At 38.8% G+C, this 19,843-nt stretch overlaps 3 protein-coding genes across 4 annotated transcripts; 2 read left to right on the top strand and 1 right to left on the bottom strand.

Annotated features, from left to right (window-relative positions):
- Window positions 1-385: 385 nt before the first annotated feature.
- On the top strand, window positions 386-3,406 carry ugt5g1 (UDP glucuronosyltransferase 5 family, polypeptide G1). Its single transcript, XM_046380888.1, has 2 exons — window positions 386-507; window positions 1,591-3,406. Exon 2 carries the CDS (start codon window positions 1,594-1,596, stop codon window positions 3,178-3,180), a length of 1,587 nt encoding a protein of 528 aa, XP_046236844.1. The 5' UTR covers window positions 386-507; window positions 1,591-1,593; the 3' UTR covers window positions 3,181-3,406.
- A 1,122-nt stretch (window positions 3,407-4,528) lies between these two features.
- On the top strand, window positions 4,529-7,538 carry si:dkey-165a24.9 (G-protein coupled receptor 4). The gene is made up of 3 exons (XM_046380887.1): window positions 4,529-4,876; window positions 4,974-5,795; window positions 6,184-7,538. Exons 2-3 carry the CDS (start codon window positions 5,200-5,202, stop codon window positions 6,605-6,607), a joined length of 1,020 nt encoding a protein of 339 aa, XP_046236843.1. The 5' UTR covers window positions 4,529-4,876; window positions 4,974-5,199; the 3' UTR covers window positions 6,608-7,538.
- Window positions 7,539-7,644: 106 nt separating this feature from the next.
- LOC124054637 (prostaglandin D2 receptor 2-like) lies at window positions 7,645-12,798 on the bottom strand. 2 transcript variants are annotated; one of them, XM_046380886.1, is made up of 2 exons: window positions 12,670-12,798; window positions 7,645-9,629 (listed from the first exon to the last, which is right to left on the bottom strand). In XM_046380886.1, the coding sequence occupies exon 2, from the start codon at window positions 9,611-9,613 to the stop codon at window positions 8,480-8,482; it is 1,134 nt and encodes a 377-aa protein (XP_046236842.1). In that variant the 5' UTR covers window positions 9,614-9,629; window positions 12,670-12,798; the 3' UTR covers window positions 7,645-8,479. The 2 variants fall into 2 exon arrangements, with proteins under 2 accessions (XP_046236842.1, XP_046236841.1); XM_046380885.1 differs by lacking the exon at window positions 12,670-12,798 and adding an exon at window positions 10,880-10,952.
- Window positions 12,799-19,843: the final 7,045 nt, after the last annotated feature.

Raw genomic sequence — 19,843 nt, 5'->3', positions numbered from 1 at the left:
ATCTCACACACTCTGACTGTGTCCCAGTTTAAAATTTTTGGCTGCCTCTCTGCAAAGTTATCTGTCATCACCTTATCTGTGGTATTGTAGAGTGTGTGCACTAAACTTGCCTGTGAGGACTCCAATAGGAATCTATAAAAAATGAGAACTGTCATCCAAATAAATGAAATGAGCATCAGTTAGCTGTAGCTGAGGCCTGTAGCTGAACAGGAGATGAACTGATGAGTAAATTTGCTTTGACAACATGTGAAGCGCAAAAAAAAAAACATACACATACAAAATGTGGGATATGCATTGCTTATACCAGGCTTTCAACACTGACGTTTGCTCTTAATTACAATGTACATACTTTTGTGTGTTGGCCACGTGCTGGACTTTGGTCTGGTAGAATCATAGTTGTGTGTGTAAAGGTGAAGCAGTGTGGGATCAAACACCACATAGTTTCCCGGCTCACTCAGATCCTGGAGTACAAACCAAACGTGTGGATTTTGATATAGCAACTACAAGGTGGGACATTTGATTTTACTGACCAATTTAACAGAATAATAATAATAACATCATCCTTCAACTTTTATTCCATTGCCAATGGGCTCCAAAAAATGGATAACAGTTAATAATAATGATCAAAATGACATGAAGAGATGTAAATGTTACTATAAACTTATTTCTGATCATTTTCACTTCGCTGTCATAAGTTTCCATTGTCCACTTTAGTTGCAAATAAGGACTGATCCATGCTCTGTATCAGTTTAACATGCAAATTGCTTAATACTTGACAGTTGAACAGCCACCAGCTGATAAGCTTGTCATCAGAGGAAGAAAGTAAAACCTTGAGCTAGAGTATGATAAGGTAAAGTTGGATATAATCTGGGACAGTACATTAATATGTCACTTAAGCAAACAACAGTAGCAGATCCCCATTCTTAAGGCAGAAATAATCATATGTCAAGATGCATTGTGTTATCAGAAATGACAGCACTTTTCTCTATGGAATTAAACTTCCATCTGATTGGTATTAAAAGGAGCTTTAGACTGCCATAGCCCCCCCTCCAAAAATGTAAAAAAGAAATCATTTGTCCCAGGAGCAGTTAAGTAGTCGGTTGTATACAGCCAGCCCCTACCTCAAGCCATTGCTGGATTTGTATGTCTGTATTATGTTTGCAAAAGGTGTGTAGCGTATGTGTAGTAATTTTTCTTGCCAATATCAGACTGAAAATATGGCTTGGTTAATTATACTAATAGACAGTACAAAAAGTCTGTGCTCCTACTCTTTGCTCATTGTTGAAATAGCTGTGAGTTAGGTGGAGTCAGGTTGTAAGAGCAGCTACAATGTGCTTCACAATGGCTCTTCAGAAACCTACAGGCTATGTCATATATATATTAATAATCTATGTTCATATTGCATTAGGTCTTGACAGTGAAGCCACTGATTGTCAACTACAACACAGTGAACAGTGTCACTGTGACACAAATTAAACATCCACTTTTCTTTTGTTTATTCCAATTAGGCAAATCATGAGTTAAAATTTAAAGTTACTGGGTTTTTCAAGTCTAATCATTTTTTAATCATTTTTTTTCTTCTTCTCACAGGAAATGTCCAGCATAATCTATATATTTCTGACAGGGCTCTGCTTCCTGTTGCTCAGCCCCACTGGTTGTAGTGGCAGCAGGATTCTGGTAGTTCCTGTTGATGGCAGTCACTGGATCAACATGAAGGTGATCCTCGAAGAGCTGCACTCCAGAGGTCACACCATCACTGTGCTGCGCTCTGCCAAGAGCTGGTACATCCCTGCTAACTCCTCAATTTATACTTCTATTAATGTGCCCATGCTGGAGGATGAAGCAGACATGGACTACTACAATAAAATGTTACTAGATGTTATGGAATGCCGCAGGTTGCCGACTTTTATACGCACTTTCTGCCAACAGTACTTGATCACATCCATGTTGGCAAAGGGCCATGAGATCCTTGCCAGAGCAGCCGCTATAATGCTAGATGACCCTGTCTTTATTACGAAGCTGCAAGATTCCAAGTTTGACTTAATGTTAACGGACCCTGCTCTTACTTTAGGGGTTTTACTGGGTAGTTATCTCAAGCTACCAATGGTTTTTAATGTGCGCTGGATTAACAATGGAGAGGGCCATTTCACTATAGCTCCCTCTCCTGTCTCCTACGTTCCGGTGTCAGGAAGTGAACTTCATGATGAAATGGATTTTTTGGAGAGGGTCAAGAATATGTTACATTATCTCCATAGTGTTGTTGAGCAGCACTTTATCATTAACCCTGCCTACTCAGATCTGCTCCAGCGGCACTTCCGTCCTGGAACTGACTTGATGTCTTTGCAGCGTGCAGCTGATATCTGGCTGGTGAGGACAGATTTTGTCTTCGAATTCCCTCGACCCACTATGCCTAACCTGGTCTACATAGGGGGTTTCCAGTGCAAAAAGGCCCACCCCCTTCCTGTTGAATTAGAGGCCTTCATGCAGAGCTCTGGTGAACATGGGGTGGTGATCATGTCGCTGGGGACACTGGTGTCAGCCCTGCCTCGTGAGATCACAGAGGCCATCGCTGCTGCTTTTGCTGATCTCCCTCAGAAGGTGGTGTGGAGGTTCGTGGGAGAAAAGCCTGCTTCCTTGGGGAACAACACCCTGCTGGTAGACTGGCTGCCACAGAATGACCTCCTTGGACACCCCAAGACTCGTGCCTTTGTAGCCCATGGAGGAACCAATGGCATGTATGAGGCTATTTACCATGGCGTTCCCGTTCTGGGCCTGCCTCTCCTCTTTGACCAGTTTGACAACCTACACCGGCTGAAGGTACGTGGGGCAGCACGGGTGGTGGAGGCCAAATCACTCACCAAAGCAGATTTCCTGGAGGCTCTAAAGGACATTCTGGAGACTCCCTCATACCGTGACAATATACAGCGTCTCTCACACCTTCACCGTGATAAGCCAGTGCCTCCAATGGACACAGCCATCTTTTGGATTGAGTATGTAATCAGGAACAAAGGAGCAGCCCATCTGCAGTCAGCAGGTTTTAGATTGCCGTGGTACTCCTACTTCTGCTTCGATGTGGCTGTTTTAATTATGGCTCTCATTGGAGCTTGTACCTGGGTTGCAGTCTTAGTATGTAGGATTCTCTGCTGCCGAATGTCAATGAGAAAGTTGAAAGCAGAGTAACTGATTCGATAATAACTAATAATAATAAGTGTTGTGCTCAAATAACTAATCAGATATCTAAAAATAAGTGAAGTTTAACAGTGACTCACTTTCATTTGCTGTTTAGTCACAGTTCTGGCTCATATTCTGACCTTTTCCAGAAAGTAAAGCTCTTAATCAGTGTGCTAGTGTCATTTTGTTTTACATGCAGATAATCTTGTAATAATGTTTCTGATATGGTAAAAATAGAAAAAGAAAAAATTACTTAGAAAAATTATTTTGATCAAAATCAAACTACCCACTAGACTGCAGGAGAGCTGAATATGTTTTATCATATTATTGTCAAATATTTTTCACCTGCACAGAAAAAAATAATTTAACAATTTAATTAAAAAGGAAGATTCAAATTTTTGTTTTGTGATTGGACTATGTGTTACTTTATATTTACAGAACTGCATAGTGGCACCCAGGCTTTAACCTTGTTTTACCCACTGTTTTCTATTGAAATTCTAATAGCTCAGTGTCCCAGATTGCCAGTAGTCAATGCATCCAGGATGTGCACTTACTATTCCATGACAAGTTGAAATTCCTGAAGAAAACACTATGTAGTGTGCAGTCAGCCGGGCTGTAGGAACAATTTATCATGCTGCCTCTCAACTCCTGAGACAAATCCCCTTGGAACTGATTTACTATGCAGTGCAGCTTTTACGTGTCTCTTCATGTCCAGAGCACGGAGAACTGGAGATGAAGAGCTCTGGAAAGCAAAAGAGTGGCGGTAATGTTTCAAAGGACCCGTCAGTTTAATTACAATCTTGGGTTACTCAATAAATCAGAGATTGGTGACAATTTAAAGGAAGCAAATGGAGTGACTGGACCCTCCTCCCTTTGAAACTCTGTGGTAAAAATACTGGTTAACACCCATTGTCCCGACATACCCATTCTTTACTAAAACAATTTCAATTGTGTAAGAACTTTATTTTTCTCCCAGTGGTGCCTGAGCAAAGTTCGCCCATAAGTAAATTACACATATTCACTGTCTGTAAACTTGTTTCTTTAAACAACTGATTTTCAGTTGAGGGAAATCTTTTCAGTGAAATTGCATTTAAGATCTACATTTATTTCAAATAATAGTGCAGTGCAATAATAGTGCTTTAAACTACAGGGTGATATTTCTGCTCTGCTTTCTGTGGTTGTAATCTTTATTGTATCTATTGTATTGTATCTATTGTAAATCACACACACAAACCAAAGATTGTTATGTTACTTTGGAGATCATTGCATTCACTTATATTATATTTTTAAAGACAAACAATTATGTTAGTAACCCCATGTCCTAGCTCAAATGTGTTGAAAACCATGGATTAAGTGTTAATGGCACCTAGCTGGTGGCCGACAATCTAAAAGACATTAGAGGACACCCTACCTCAGTCCCCTCATCACACTCTCCTCCACCTTACCACCCTGTCTACTACTGGAGTAAGAGAGACAGGGGAAAGAGAGAGTGTATGTTTTTGTTCTGTGGCAGAAAGGCGTTCTCCTACCTCAGGATGTTGCCTTTAAAGTTGAAGAAGTGGGTTTCCTGTGGAGGAAACGATCACAGAATAGACAAGGCTTGGTCGAGACACTGTGTTCCCAGCATTGCTTGAGTACAGGTCACCCAGCTGCAGACTGGACAGCATGCTTTGGTGGAACAAACTCGGTCTCACTGGCTTGAGAGGTGAGTGAAAAGGCTTGGTTTGAATTATATCATTTAAGCGCTCATGTAGCTGCCTATACTAAGTCATCTGAGAATGCTCTTGCTATCTGCTCTGCAGGTGTTTGATTCCCCTCATGGAGCCCAGATGCTTTGAAGACTGGTTGACTGGCACCAAATCTGAGCCTGATCTCTCCCACAGAAGAATTCATTTATGACTATTACACAATGGACAATTAACATATGGATGAGACTTTTTGTTTTTTCTTTTGCTTTGAGTGAATGAATGGATATTTTTTAACCTGTCACCCTGACCAACATTACCTCTAGTTTCCCATGTCAGGTGTATGACCAACAGAGACATGTCCAATGACAGCTGCAACCTCCCCTTGGACACAGACACATTTGGCCTGACCTGCATTTATGGCCTGATCTTCTCTCTGGGTCTTCCCAGCAACCTGCTGTCTCTCTGGGGACTCTACCACCTGGGCCGATCTGGTGGGGGGGGCTGTCAGCTGGTGTACATCCTCAACCTGCTGCTGTCAGACCTTCTGCAGCTGCTCACCTTGCCACTGTGGATCCTTTATCTCCAAGGTGCACACCGCTGGCCCTACGGCCAGCTAACCTGCGAGCTGGTGGGTTATGTATTTTATGTAAATGTCTATGCCAGTGTCATGTTCTTGTGCCTGATAGCGCTGGATCGCTGCCTGGCTATTGTGTACCCAATAAGCAGCCGCAGGGTGAGGACTGTCAGGGTGGCAGTGGTGTCCGGTGTTGCAGTCTGGACACTGACCTTCCTGTTCTGCCTGAGCGGACTGCTGCCATCAGTGTTTGACTCTGAGAGGCTGCTGTGCTTGGAGCAATACCCAGTCAGCCCTGGATACGCCCACTTCAAGATTATCACCGTGGCCTTAGGTTTTTTGTTGCCATGTGCCATACTTGGGTGAGTTAACAGGAGCACAGTGAGGGTATCCCTCTTTTATCCCACATGTAAGCATGTGCTCAAATGAATCAGTCTTTTTGTATTACAGTCTTTTGTTTTTATATTACACAAGAACTTGTTTCATGTCTAAGAAATTTAAATAGTAATATTTCTGGGAAGGAAACTATTTTTTGAGCTCAAGTTGAAAAAAAAACAGCATCTGAAGACAGTTACTAAAATGAACAGTGACACATGGAATGAATGTAGAAAACATCAGGGAAAACTGAGCTACTTTCCTTGTTTGTTTTGTAGAGGTACAGTTTCAACCTCAGACATTCCTATCCTTAGGGAACAATTTTGTGTGCTCTGAAGGCAGAGTTTTCATCTTCATCTCTTCTTCCTCCCTCAGCTACACCTCTGCCCACATTGGGGTGACACTCCGACAATCTCCTTCCCTCTCCGACCACGAGCGGCACAAAATCGTGGGCATCCTGGTTGTGATCACGGTCAACTTCATTGTTGTATTCGGACCCTATCACCTCGTGGGTGGATACAGATTTGTGTACTTGCTGCTGACTGATGAGCCATGTGGATTGGAGCGTTCCATTTTCCTCATCTATCGCCTATGCTACGGTCTGACCAGCCTGAACACCCTGCTGGATCCCCTCTTCTACATTTTCTTATGCCCTGATGCCCGGCTAGAGCTGCAAAGGTCCCTGCCCTGTTTGGGAAGGGGGCAAAACACCCACAAAAAGATCACCTTTAGTACCAGAGCCCACCCAGCCAACCAGAGGGAGAATGAAACTGGACATAATAATCTTCTAGCAATATAACTGGAATTTGACCATAAGACTGACTCCTGGTGTTTAGTCAAAGCAATTGTGCCACCCAGTGGAATGTACATGTATATTTTCTGTGCAGTTGAATTTCAACTCTCAGTTAATGCTTTTACTGCCTCAGAGTGTTCAAGCCTTGTGAGCTAAAAACAAAATAAAATAAAAATTAGTTTTCAGTTCAGTTTCTCATCTCAAAATCAACTATTGTTTCATAGCTTTAGTACAATAAATACAAATACTTGAACTGTTACTTACACAAAAATCAGTAATGCAATAGAAATGTGATATTTGTGTCAAATTAAGCCAAATGAAGTAATAAGTGTGTGTGCTTGTGATTCATAACTAGATTTGTTTGTTGGTGTACATTTCTCAGTCAAACTTACTGTGTTTAATGTTTACAATAATGAAAAAACCATGAGCCATCTATTTCAAAAGAACAATCTTATAGTTTCCCTCACAGCACTTAACTTAAAGTACTGGCAGAGCTGAGCACAAATCAATTACAATTTTTAAACTGGTCAAAATATGAGGCTGTGTGTTAGGCAAGATAACATCTTAACATCCTTTTTTAGTCATTAGTCACATGTGAACCCGTCTTTTCTTTCATCTTCTTTTGAATCTGTGTGACTACCAGATGAATATATTATGATACATAACAGAGTTATATCAAATGTTTGTAACTGGTGGACTGGTGTCCCCAAGTCCCCACAATGTAAATCATTAAATATTAGGGTGAAGACTTGCTGTAAGGTTCGGCTGAGATTAGGGTTGGGTTAAGGTAAGGGTTAGGATTGGGTAGTAATGGTAATGGTAATTAATTAAGTTAATTGTTATGGTTAGGTGGTGTGATATAGTTCCTTACATTTTCATTTCAATCACAATTGAAATCACAATTTCACACAAGAATGTCTGTGGTCATACAATTGCAAGGCAAATGTCATACTTGGTGTTTTAAAATTTTAAATCAACCTTCCAAAAAATTGCACAGTATATAGATATTGACATTAAATAGAAAATGAATCAGATACATAATACAACATGAATCTATTCTTTATTATAAACACAATGGGATTGCTGCTCATGTTAGCCCCTACAGCTAGTGAGCGACATCACTTGTCCATACTATTACAAAGCTATAAACTAAAGAGAAGCAATAATGTATATGTCTCTTAATCAAACATTTACATCAATCAAGCATCCAAGTCAAAATTAAAAATCATTCAGTCTGCTTTGTTGCAGCTGTCATTTATGTGGAGGTCAAACATTCAGCACACACTGTATGCTGAATAAATCCTTTAATGCTCTTGGGATTATATCAGTTTATCAGATCACAAACACACATGGCAACACACATTTTGAAATCAAAGCTAGGATTCTATCACGCTTATAATATAATAGTTTATGTTGTAACTGAAGAAAAAAAAATCCTACTATTAAGAAAGACCTGATTGAAACTATTGAAAAGGGACGGACTGATTTATACTCTGAAAGATCATAAAATAAATTCAGTGTAATTTAATTTGTCACCAGTAATTCCATCAGTAGTACAAAGTTTAGTGGATTCTGCTGTCTTTTGAAAACAATTGAACTTGTTACATTTTACATCTTGATTATAATTATAATTATAATGATTATAATTATCTTCAACTTATGAATTCAACAGGTAAGCGTGGATTGAGTTTCACATTTATATCCACAACAAACAGCATCAAAAGCAAAGTCAAAGTGGTGTACATCAAAAAAACATATGATACAGTTAGAAAACTACAAACTACAACACCAAAAAATATTTTAAATGAAGATTTCTCTGTACAGCTGAAGTTAAACAAAAGCATGACCACTATTAGAAAAATTATGGTAGATTTTCATTCAGTTCTGAGCAAGCTCAACAAGACTTTCATCCTGCTCTTGCACGTCTACTTTAGGTGACAAGCTTGGAACAGAATTATTTATCTGTTTCAATGTAATCTCGGTTGTGCTGACACTGCTGCGAAGAGTGCTACGGCGTCGGGCCAGTTCTGCCAGATCCTCTACCAGGACACTCTCCATCACCGCACCCAGAGAATGTCTTATCTTACTGCAGAGGTCAGGGCAGCTGAACACATAAAGAATGGGGTTAAGGATGCTGTTAAGGAAGCCAATGGTTGAGGAAATTGGAAGGGCCTGGCTTGCAAATATCTGAACAGGATGCCCACTGGGAGCCATCACCTCCATGATGATGAACAAGTGGTACGGAGCCCAGCAGACTACAAAGATGACCACCACAGCTACAACAAGTCGAACAAATCGGAAAGGCCGTCGGCAGCCTCTGCGCAGCAAGTAATTGTTCACAGCAGCATAGCTGAAGATGATGATGAGCAGAGGGATCAGGAAGGCTAGAAAAAGCTTCATTAAGGCCAAGGACTCCTTGCGCTGCTTACATAAAGATGCCAGGTCATACGGCTGATTAGGGAGGAATTGAGCATAATTGTAGTAACACAGAATCTTGCCATTTAGGGGAATGGTGTCACGGAATATGTAGAAGGGAATAGTGCAGAGCACAGCCAAAGCCCAAATCGCCCCACATATCTTCCCTACTAGTTGAACATTCCTATAGTTCTGAGCCCAGACGGGTCTCAAAACCACCAGGCAGCGGTCGAGAGCAATGGCCGACAACAGGAAGCCACTGACAAACATGTTGAGAAAGAAGATGGAGGAGTTAATGCGGCAGAAGGTTGTTCCCAATGTCCAGGTGTGACCTTTGGCCATGTAGAGGGTGAAGAAGGGGAGGCTAGAGGTGGCCAATAGATCAGAAGCTGCAAGGTTCAGGATCCAGACGCTGATAACCGAGCGACGGACATGGAAACCCACTACTCCAAGGATGATGAGGTTTTCTATGATGCCAATGGAAGAGAATAATCCATGCAGGGAAATGGTAAAATAACTCAAAGAAGTGAAATTCTCTGCTGGGTATGATGGGCTCTTGGTGAAATTTTCCTTCTGGTTGAGAAGACAGAACATCATCCTGGAGGGTGTGCTTCTATAAAAGAGTTGAAATAAAACAAGATTATGAAAAGAATATTTTCTCTGGGACCTTTCTTATGTATTCTTTGCATATTTAGTTCTATAAAATTCAACTCAGTTTAAGTTGAAGTTATTCATGACAACTTTTGCACATCTGTGTCAGACTTCTGCATGCTGTTTATGTGTACATGTTTCCTTTTTTCCAGTATTTAAGATTGACACCCACATGAGGATTATTACTTTTAAAAACACAGTTACATTACATTGCACTTCATTTAGAAAATACCTTTATCCAAAGCGACTTACAGAGTGAGTGACAACAAGTTTCAGTTCAATAAAATTGCATTAAAGCAATGAGAGCTAAAACATAATTAGAAGTGCTTACGTAGAAGAGTAAGAGTGGAAAGCAAGAGAACATGAAAGAGGAAAGCGTGTTAGAGGGTTAGGGCTGTTAGTAGAGAAGGTGCAGTTGCTCTAACTGTGGCTGGTAGGCTTTTCCACCAGCGTGGAACATTGTGGGAGAAGAGTCTGCCTTGGGAGTTAGTCACAAATTGTCCACATTTTCAGAAAGTGGTGCATAAATTCTCTAAGAAAGATGGTAACAACTCTATATCCTCATAAAACTAGCATAGAATTATTGTTAGATAATTACAATTACAGAACCTATTTTGTGTGCTTTAAGTTTCAGGACAGCATTTTAATGTGTTTCAAAGCAGCACTGCTTTATTGTTCTCTTCATTATTCTGTTCTGCAGTTGCAGTGACACTGTGCTGTTTCTTTGCATTCTTATCTTTCACATGCCCCACATCCTCTCTACAATTCTACATTTTCATTTCAAGGTCTCTTGTGTAACTGTTAGCCTCTTTATCTATGTGTTGATGGGTGCTGCATGATATCAATCTCAAAGGCTAGTAGTAAGAGTGATACATATGGCTTGTGACAATTAAATTTACTATGAAAACCTTTGAATTCAGATTGACATTTGGGAACAAGTAATATGCTAAATACACATCATTTGTTTTCAGCTCCGAGTGAAAAAAAAAAAATATTAGCTAGACTCATTACCGAGTTTTTTGTTCACTACTCTGTTTTAGATGTAAACATAGCAAATATAACTTCAACAAGTCTGGCATCTTAAAATTGTCATTTCGCTAAAAGATGAAATGATCAACAACATTTCACTCATTTAGAAACTGCAGACTGCAGATCTGTCTACTGATTCTGAAGCCTGTGCCTTAATTTCAACAATTTCTCTAAATTACTTACCTGTTCCTCTGGTTCTTGCAGGTGTAATGAGGTCCCTATCAAGTTACATCACTCTATATAGCCTCATGGGTGTAGCATTATGGTAACAGGAAGTCACAAACTTCAAGAGGAACTGAGACTGTTCTCACACGATGAAGTTGTCAAATCAGCCTTATCTTACAAGAGCTCGAAGAATCAAGCCTTTGACTTGATGAAAGTCTGTCTGGTCAGTTGGTTTCAGAGCACAAGCCATGAGCAAAGAAATGAGAGTTATAATTTATGGAGTTTTATGTGGTACTAAAATTTTGTGTAGCATAAAATTGTGTCTTTTTGACATCAGAAAGGTGTCTGATGACCTTTTACCAAACCACAAACAAAATTACTTTAGGCAGCATTATGAACATCAAAGGATGCCAGTATGCACAGAACCAAGTGGCCTGAATTTCATTTGCAGAATTTGGTTGACTTAACCTGTTTTTGTTTTTTTGATGGGGTTTTCATTTTGTTTTGTCTTTGTTTTTTTTTTTGTTTTTTTTTTACAAAATTCACGGCATTCATGTAAAAACATATCAGAAGATGGTTTGACTTCAAATTATATTATTGGGATGTCTGCTTTCCTACAGTGGTAGATGACTGGCTTTCTTTTGGGAAAATGCTTCGTACTGAAATAAATCAGGGAGGCAGTCTGTATTGTATGCAGGGCAAGCTTCACAAATCTGAGGCTGTGCTGAATTCAGTTTATGGTGGGTTTACACAGTCATACCATGCATCACAATGTGATGAATGTGATTCTGGAACAATTGCACTACAATCCTGTTGATGGCTACAAAGTCTTTGAACTTTTTTCTCATAAGTGTATCTACATTGCCTGTACAACATCCATTGCACGTCTGCCCATCCTGGGTGAGGGATCCCTCCTCTGTTGCTCACCCTGAGGTTTCTTCCATTTTTTCCTGTTAAAGGTTTTTCTGGGAGTTTTTCCTTAGTCGATGTGAGGGTCGAAGGGCAGAGGATGTTGCTGATGTTATGTTAAGCCCTTTGAGACAAACTGCTTGTAAAAATGGGCTATACAAATAAAGTTGACTTGACTTGACTTGACACTGGATTATAGTGATCAATTCTCAGTCTGCTGCCACTTTTCTGAAACCACTGCCTACCATTGGACACTTGACAAAGAACTAAGATTCATACTCAAGACTCAAGTGATTGCATTCATCACACTTCCATGAAAAGATTATATTTTCATCACTGATATATAAGTTCCATTGGATGAAGTGGAAAACAAAGACATTCACTCTTCCTGAGCACTTACCTACTGTGTGCGGTGACTCTTCTGCACAAGATTAACTGAAGTCAGATTTCCTGATTAAATAAAGCTGAATGAACTCCCAATTTCCAAGAGTTTTTATCTACATGAAATACTGAAACATCAGTATTAGTTAGGAGGAAAAGAAAACTGAACTTTGTGCAATACTAAAACCAAAGCTCAAGAAACAAGAAAGCAAGCTAAGCAGAAGTTACCAAACATAGAAACAAGTGAAGCTGTCTCATGGGAAACATAAGAAGACAATTCAAATCACTAGATTTAAAAAAAAGCGTTAGCATTAAATATCCCTTGGATAAATTCTGAGAAATGCAGCCACAGCCTACCATTGGACACTGAAAAAAGAACTAAGATTCATACTCAAGACTCAAGTGATTGCATTCATCACACTTCCATGAAAAGATCATATTTTCATCACTGATATTTAAGTTCCATTGGATGAAGTGGAAAACAAAGTCGGAGACATTCACTCTTCCTGAGCACTTACCTACTGTGTGTGGTGACTCTCCTGCACAAGATTAACTGAAGTCAGATTTCCTGATTAAATAAAGCTGAATGAAATCCCAATTTCCAAGAGTTTTTATCTACATGAAATACTGAAACATCAGTATTAGTTAGGAGGAGAAGAAAACTGAACTTTGTGCAATACTGAAACCAAAGCTCAAGAAACAAGAAAGCAAGCTAAGCAGAAGTTACCAAACATAGAAACAAGTCAAGCTGTCTCATGGTGAAACATAAGAAGACAATTCAAATCACTAGATTTAAAAAAGCGTTAGCATTACACATCCCTTGGATAAATTCTGAGAACATCTGAATATTTTGTTTTTTCACCCACTGTGAGGATATAAATACAAATACAACCTTGAGAATTGACTGCTCTGTGTTCAAGGTTTACAATGACACCTGCTGGCTCCCAGGAGAGTTGACCATTTAATGTTCTCAGAAGCTTTCTGGTACTTCCCCTTTGTGGAATCTATCATATCATCTCATCACATCTCAGTCATACTGTGCACATGGTAATAGTTCAAAAGATAAAGCAGCAAGCCCTTTCTGACAGTTTTTTTTCATCTCAGTGCTGTATGTGTTTGGGCGTGTGTGTGAAAGAGTGCTGAGGATGCACTCTGTCTAAGTGTTTACAGCTTTCATAGTCACAGGGCAAAAAATACCATCCCTCTGTGGTTTTTTTTAATGTTAAAAAAAGACATTTTCTCAGTGAATTTCAAATTCTGGTTGTCTCTTTAATAGCCACCTTTTATGTGTTTTCTCTCTGTTGCATGTTTTGCATGTTGCATGTAATGAATATGATGCCGTTTGATTGATCACATGCTCAACTGCTGTGTTAATTGGGCTGCGTATCAACGCCTGTAACCTGAAATCATTCTGATGAGAGGTAGAACAACTCTGTGATTAGTCAAGCATCAGAAAATTAACCAGCAACTAGTTTGTTAATCAATAAACTTCTTTAAGCGAATTTGTCTATTGATAAGGTCAAATATTCATTAGTTCCAGCTTCTCCATTGTGAGGATTGTGCCTTGTTATTGAAATGTGCTGTACAATTGAAATTATCCTGCCTTGCCTAAGAAAAGAAAAAAGAATACACAATCCATCTAAAAGACTGAATACTGGGTGCAAGGCAGTTGTAAATATGTCTCAACTTGTAAAAATGATTCAGTGCTGCACATAAGCCTGGTGCACATTATAAGCCTGGGATGTCTGCTTTCCTACAGTGGTAGATGAATGGCTTTCTTTTGGGAAAATGCTTCGTACTTTATACTGAAATAGGTCAGGGAGGCAGTCTGTATTGTATGCAGGGCAAGCTTCACACATTTGAGGCTGTGCTGAATTCAGTTTAGGGTGGCTTTAAACAGTCATAACATGGATCACAATGTGATGAATGTAATTCTGGATCAATTGCACTGTAATCCTGTTGATGGCCACAAAATCTTTGAACTTTTTTCTCATAAGTGCTCCAGTGTCAACAGAGCCACCATGTATGATTAGAGACAGTGTTTAGGGCAGTGAACCAATTAAGAGACATGAAAGCTTTACTACAACACCGGAAGCCATTTGAACTTCCTTCAGCACCCCATTGGTACTTTGTTTCTGCACATAAAGCATACTTATGAACACACAATTGTATAGTTTCCTTTGCTCTGTTTTTATTCTTTTTTATATATCAGGATTAATTTTGTGCAGGTGTAACACCTAATTCTCCCTGTTCAGATAAATCAAATGTTGACTTATTGACATTCATGTAACCCAAACTGTGTTACTACTGTATCTACACTGGATTATAGAGATATATTCTCAGTCTGATGCCACTTTTCTGAAACCACTGCCTACCATTGGACACTGAAAAAAGAACTAAGATACTCATACTCAAGACTCAAGTGATTGCATTCATCACACTTCCATGAAAAGATTATATTTTCATCAGTTGGTTTCAGAGCACAAGCCATGAGCAAAGAAATGAGAGTTATAATTTATGGAGTTTTATGTGGTACTAAAATTTTGTGTAGCATAAAATTGTGTCTTTTTGACATCAGAAAGGTGTCTGATGACCTTTTACCAAACCACAAACAAAATTACTTTAGGCAGCATTATGAACATCAAAGGATGCCAGTATGCACAGAACCAAGTGACCTGAATTTCATTTGCAGAATTTGGTTGAATTAACCTGTTTTTGTTTTTTTGATGGGGTTTTCATTTTGTTTTGTCTTTGTTTGTTCACAGCATTCGTGTAAAAACATATCAGAAGATGGTTTGACTTCAAATTATATTATTGCACAAGATTAACTGAAGTCAGATTTCCTGATTAAATAAGCCTGAACGAACTCCCAATTTCCAAGAGTTTTTATCTACATGAAATACTGAAACATCAGTATTAGTTAGGAGGAGAAGAAAACTGAACCTTGTGCAATACTAAAACCAAAGCTCAAGAAACAAGAAAGCAAGCTAAGCAGAAGTTACCAAACATAGAAACAAGCGAAGCTGTCTCATGGTGAAACATAAGAAGACATATAAGGATATAAATACAAATACAACCTTGAGAATTGACTGCTCTGTGTTCAAGGTTTACAATGACATCTGCTGGCTCCCAGGAGAGTTGACCATTTAATGTTCTCAGAAGCTTGCTGGTACTTCCCCTTTGTGGAATCTATCATATCATCTCATCACATCTCAGTCATACTGTGCACATGGTAATAGTTCAAAAGATAAAGCAGCAAGCACTTTCTTCCCCTTTTTTTGGTGTGTGTGAAAGAGAGTGCTGAGGGTGCACTCTCACTCTAAGTGTTTACAGCTTTCATAGTGACAGGGCAAAAAATACCATCCCTCTGGGGTTTTTTTTAATGTTTTTAATTTGTGAACTTATCCTGCCTCGCCTAAGAAAAGAAATAAAGAATACACAATTCGTGTTGCAGATAAGCCTGGTGAACATTATAAGTCAGATGTTAAGTAGAAAACAGTTAAGGATATTTTTGTACATCATTATTTACAGACTAAGTTCTTTTCATCATGACTAATCCTTTCACTTTAGTATCCGGCCATGGTTGTCCCTGTTTAGATTGCTGTGTGCAATTACGTTCTTGGTCAGGAGGGAGCAGCAGGTCACCTGTCGTAGAACTGCATGAGTACCGCATCATGATTTATAGAACAGTCGACACATTTTTTATCACACAAGTACATCTGAATATTTCAAAGACAGTTTGTGAGGTGTTTCCTGTTTGTTCCACCCACAGAGTGAGGGAGGTACTATTGTGGTCAACTGACATTAAATACTCTCCTCTACCCTTATAGCCTCAGTGCACTGAGCCAGTGTGGTGACAGCAACTTTTAATGTCACTTTACAATAAGAGATGCTCAGCTTTATGACTTCTAGATAAATGTACTTGCACAGTCAAGTACAAAATATACAAAAAATATAGAAATTCTGAATTTAAATTTCCTCACTGAGGTCTGCCTTTGAACTTCTCGGTCATTTATTATGCTCACATCTGGCAAAAAAAAAAAAAAAAAAAAAAAAAAATGTTGAGAAATTTGTGGTAAGTTGTTCCCCTCATAGAAAGGGTGGTGTGTTTTCAAGTCTGTAGCCGACTGACTTAAAAAAAGCCTTGCTTCTGAGTTCTGATCAACAAGACGGTTTCGCCTGTCCTCCCCTCTGACAGGATGTCAGTGTGGTTTGAGATGCTGTTTGTTTGGCCCAGTTGCTTCACCATTACACCTCTGCTCTTTCATTTTTCATCCCCATGTATATATAACGTGTTGACAAATGAATAACCCGCTACACAAAGTTACACCTAAAAAACACTTGAAAGCGACACCTGATAAAGCTGACTTGAAGCTGTTACATCAGACACACGGAATGATGAGAAGGAGCACTATGACAAGGTTATTGTAGGTTTTATGTTTTATTTTTAATTGTAGATAATTCAAGGTTTGTCCCCATGTTCATATTTTTGATACATAGAAAAAAGCTGGTGAAACCCAAGCAACTAAAATACTCTCACTCTCACTGTACTCTCATACTCTCTTTGATCAAATATCAAGAACTTTGAACTTGTACAAAGAGAGAGGTTTATCTGAAGAGGGAGAATGTACAAAGAGAGTAGAGTCAACCCAAACTGACCTGATTTACTTTGTAATGCCAAAAGAAAAGTGAAAAGAAAAAAAAAAAAATCCAGCAGTGCCACAAGAAGCATTGGTGGCCAAGTCAAGTGCTTCTGCTCCATTTAACAACAGCTTCTTTGTAGTCTAAACCAGAAAAACATCATGCACCTACTGGTGGTATTACAGCCACATTTTGATACAAAAGCACTATCAAAATATTTCATTTTGCGCATCATTTGTGCAAGAAGAAGAAATCTGATTTGTGGGGGTGAGATGAGATAAATAGTAATCCAAGTCTAGTGTAGTAAACCACAGTAGCAGCTTGCACAGGAAATCTAAAATCTGATGTCTCAAAAAATTCTTAGAATTCAAAAATGTATATAAAACAAATAATAAAATAGCATGCACTGCACTGTGATATTGGAATCTGAAGTCTGAAATCATATGAGGTTTGGATATTAACAGTCAGGTCATGAAAAAAATATGCCATTAAGAGCTTATCATTCAATTTTGAAATGTATTTTTATTTATGAATGTTCTAAATTGACCAATTAAACTCAGCCAGACAAAATTTTAATTTTAATCGGTCATCCACAAAATCAGCTCTGAATGACAACTTTCTATATTTGTCAAGCAGCAGCTGTGTGTGGCCCTATGAGACAGTGAAAAGACCTATGAGCATATTTGGTCTCATGAATGCATGATAAAGTGTCTCTTGTCTGTTATGTCTCTAAATAAAGCTTGGTGTAAGTTGAAGTGACTAATAAAATGGCACCTTCTGAAATAAGTCAAACTTGCAGCAAATGACCTGAGCAAAAAGAGTCCTCCGCTCACACATTTTGAGGAAGTTCTTTAAGTAAACTTAAGTAAGTAAGCTTCTGATGTGCAGCAATGCTTCCCCTTTTCATTGTCCTTTTTTTTTTTTTTCATTTTCTCTTAAAAGATGAATGGGTCAATCTGTTCCCATTTTATCTTATGACTATTATGCTGTCATATTTTCATTTTGCACAACTTTGAACAACCACAGAGCTTTTAAGACAGATTTAGTGTGTGAATGCAGACCACAAACATCAAAAGATATGCTTGAGTCACACGTAGACTCTGCTTGGCAAAGGTCGGCTGAATGACTTGACAGTTCTTACGAATAAGTAAGGCTGAGGAAATTTGACAAACATCTAAAATTTGCTGTTTGTATTGTAGATCCAAATATGTTTTTTTTTTTAATTTTTGAGCTGCATTATCAGACAAAAAAAATTTAAAAAGTGATGGAAAACAAAGTATGTAACACTGACAGAATGAAAATCAAGCTTTCTATCCTCTGTGGTGGATTAACTCAGAATCAGAATCAGAATCAGAATCAGAATCAGAATCAGAATCAGCTTTATTTGCCAAGTGTGTGTGACCATACAAGGAATTTGACTCCGGATTTTTTTCTCTGTCCTGTGCACCATACAAAATACAAAACAGCAATAATAATAATAAAAATTAAGAATAAAGTATTTACAATACAATATATATATATATATATATACATGTAGTGCAAACAGTGGAATGATGTAGTGCAAACAGTGTGATGGTTCACACAATGGCAGGTGGATTACGGGGAGATCAGGGAGACAGCCTGGGGGAAGAAACTGTTTTTGTGTCTGGTGGTCTTGGCATACAGAGCTCTGTAACGCCTACCATGCTACCATACTCATGCTTAATGTGATGTGATTCTGAGAAGTGCAAGATGATTTCACCATGTTGAAGTAAAAGTGAAACCAACAACTGTCTGGGAGGCAAATAAATATATCTGTCAGTCCAAAACAGTATGCATTACAAAATGATTATAAATCACTTAACCTCTATTTTTTTCTCCAATGTTATGACAAAGCAAAATATACATGACAGTAGAATGAACTCGCAGAAAATCATATCAGCTGTGCTATAAAGCCACCACAGAATCTGAGTTTATTTTTGCTGTAAGTCTGACAGTTGTCAGTTGTCAAAATTACTTTTAGACCTATGACAAAGAGGCCTGTAACATTGGTAGCCCCACTTCTTTCTAATGGTGGAACCACTGACAGAGCCTGAGAGCTCTCCAAAAGTGAAGCTGAGATATCTTGATCGCCCTCTGGTGGCTGGCACCAGTACATGTCATAGATCCAAGGGGGTGAAACCATGATTGGGGCGGATGGGTGTGTAGGCAGGAATTTGATACCACAACCCCACTGCTTAGTCACTACTGTACAAACTCTGGCTTCAAATCATGTATCCTGTCATAGAGGGCTCGCATATGGAATATTTCATTTCATTTCATATTTCACTTTTGTCCAGTGGGAGGAAGTACAGACACATAGTCCATCTTTATATATGTCAGTGGATGGGACAAGCACAGCAGTGTGACTCATCAGCTATTAAAATAACATGAACAAAAGTTAACATGGAATGGAAGATGCTTGTGTCATTAAGCTTGGTTAACAAGCCAGTCAACTTCCACTTTGAGAGTGTAATGCAAAGCACAATTAGAGCAGAGTGAGCATCTTGGTAGGCTCCTGTAGTTCCTCATCTAGAGATCTCTTTTAGTAAAGAAAAACTGAACAGTTGAGGGCAGTAATGCAACACTAGTTTAGTTGTAAGTCACTATGAAAAACATCAAAAGAAGAACAAAAATATGGTTTTTACTTTGAGAACCTCTGACGTGTACATGGGTTGTTGGCCCATTAAGGAAAAGTAAACACACACACACAAAAAGGACATTGAAATTTAACAAACTTGTGCCATGACAGAGAAAATAGCATGTATTTCCAAAGTTAAAAAATAAAAACAACACAAAGCACTGTGCACGATGAGGAGAACAATACAGCTTTCAGAGCCACAATTCAGAAATGGAGCATTTCCTTTCATGGTATAAAAACATGTTTTCACACCTACCTTTCCTACCGTCCTGTCATTGAACCAAAAACACTCAATCAACCTCAATTTCACCTTGGGTCACCTGATCAGACTGCTTTTGACAAAGAGCAAATTGCTAGTCTGATTCTGAACCAGTCAGCTTAGCCAATCATAA

This window comes from Scatophagus argus, chromosome 23 (genome assembly GCF_020382885.2).
Source record: "Scatophagus argus isolate fScaArg1 chromosome 23, fScaArg1.pri, whole genome shotgun sequence".
Lineage (NCBI taxonomy): Eukaryota > Metazoa > Chordata > Actinopteri > Scatophagidae > Scatophagus > Scatophagus argus.
The sequence above is the reverse complement of the archived record's forward strand: the minus strand, read 5'-3'. Positions and strand labels throughout refer to the sequence as shown.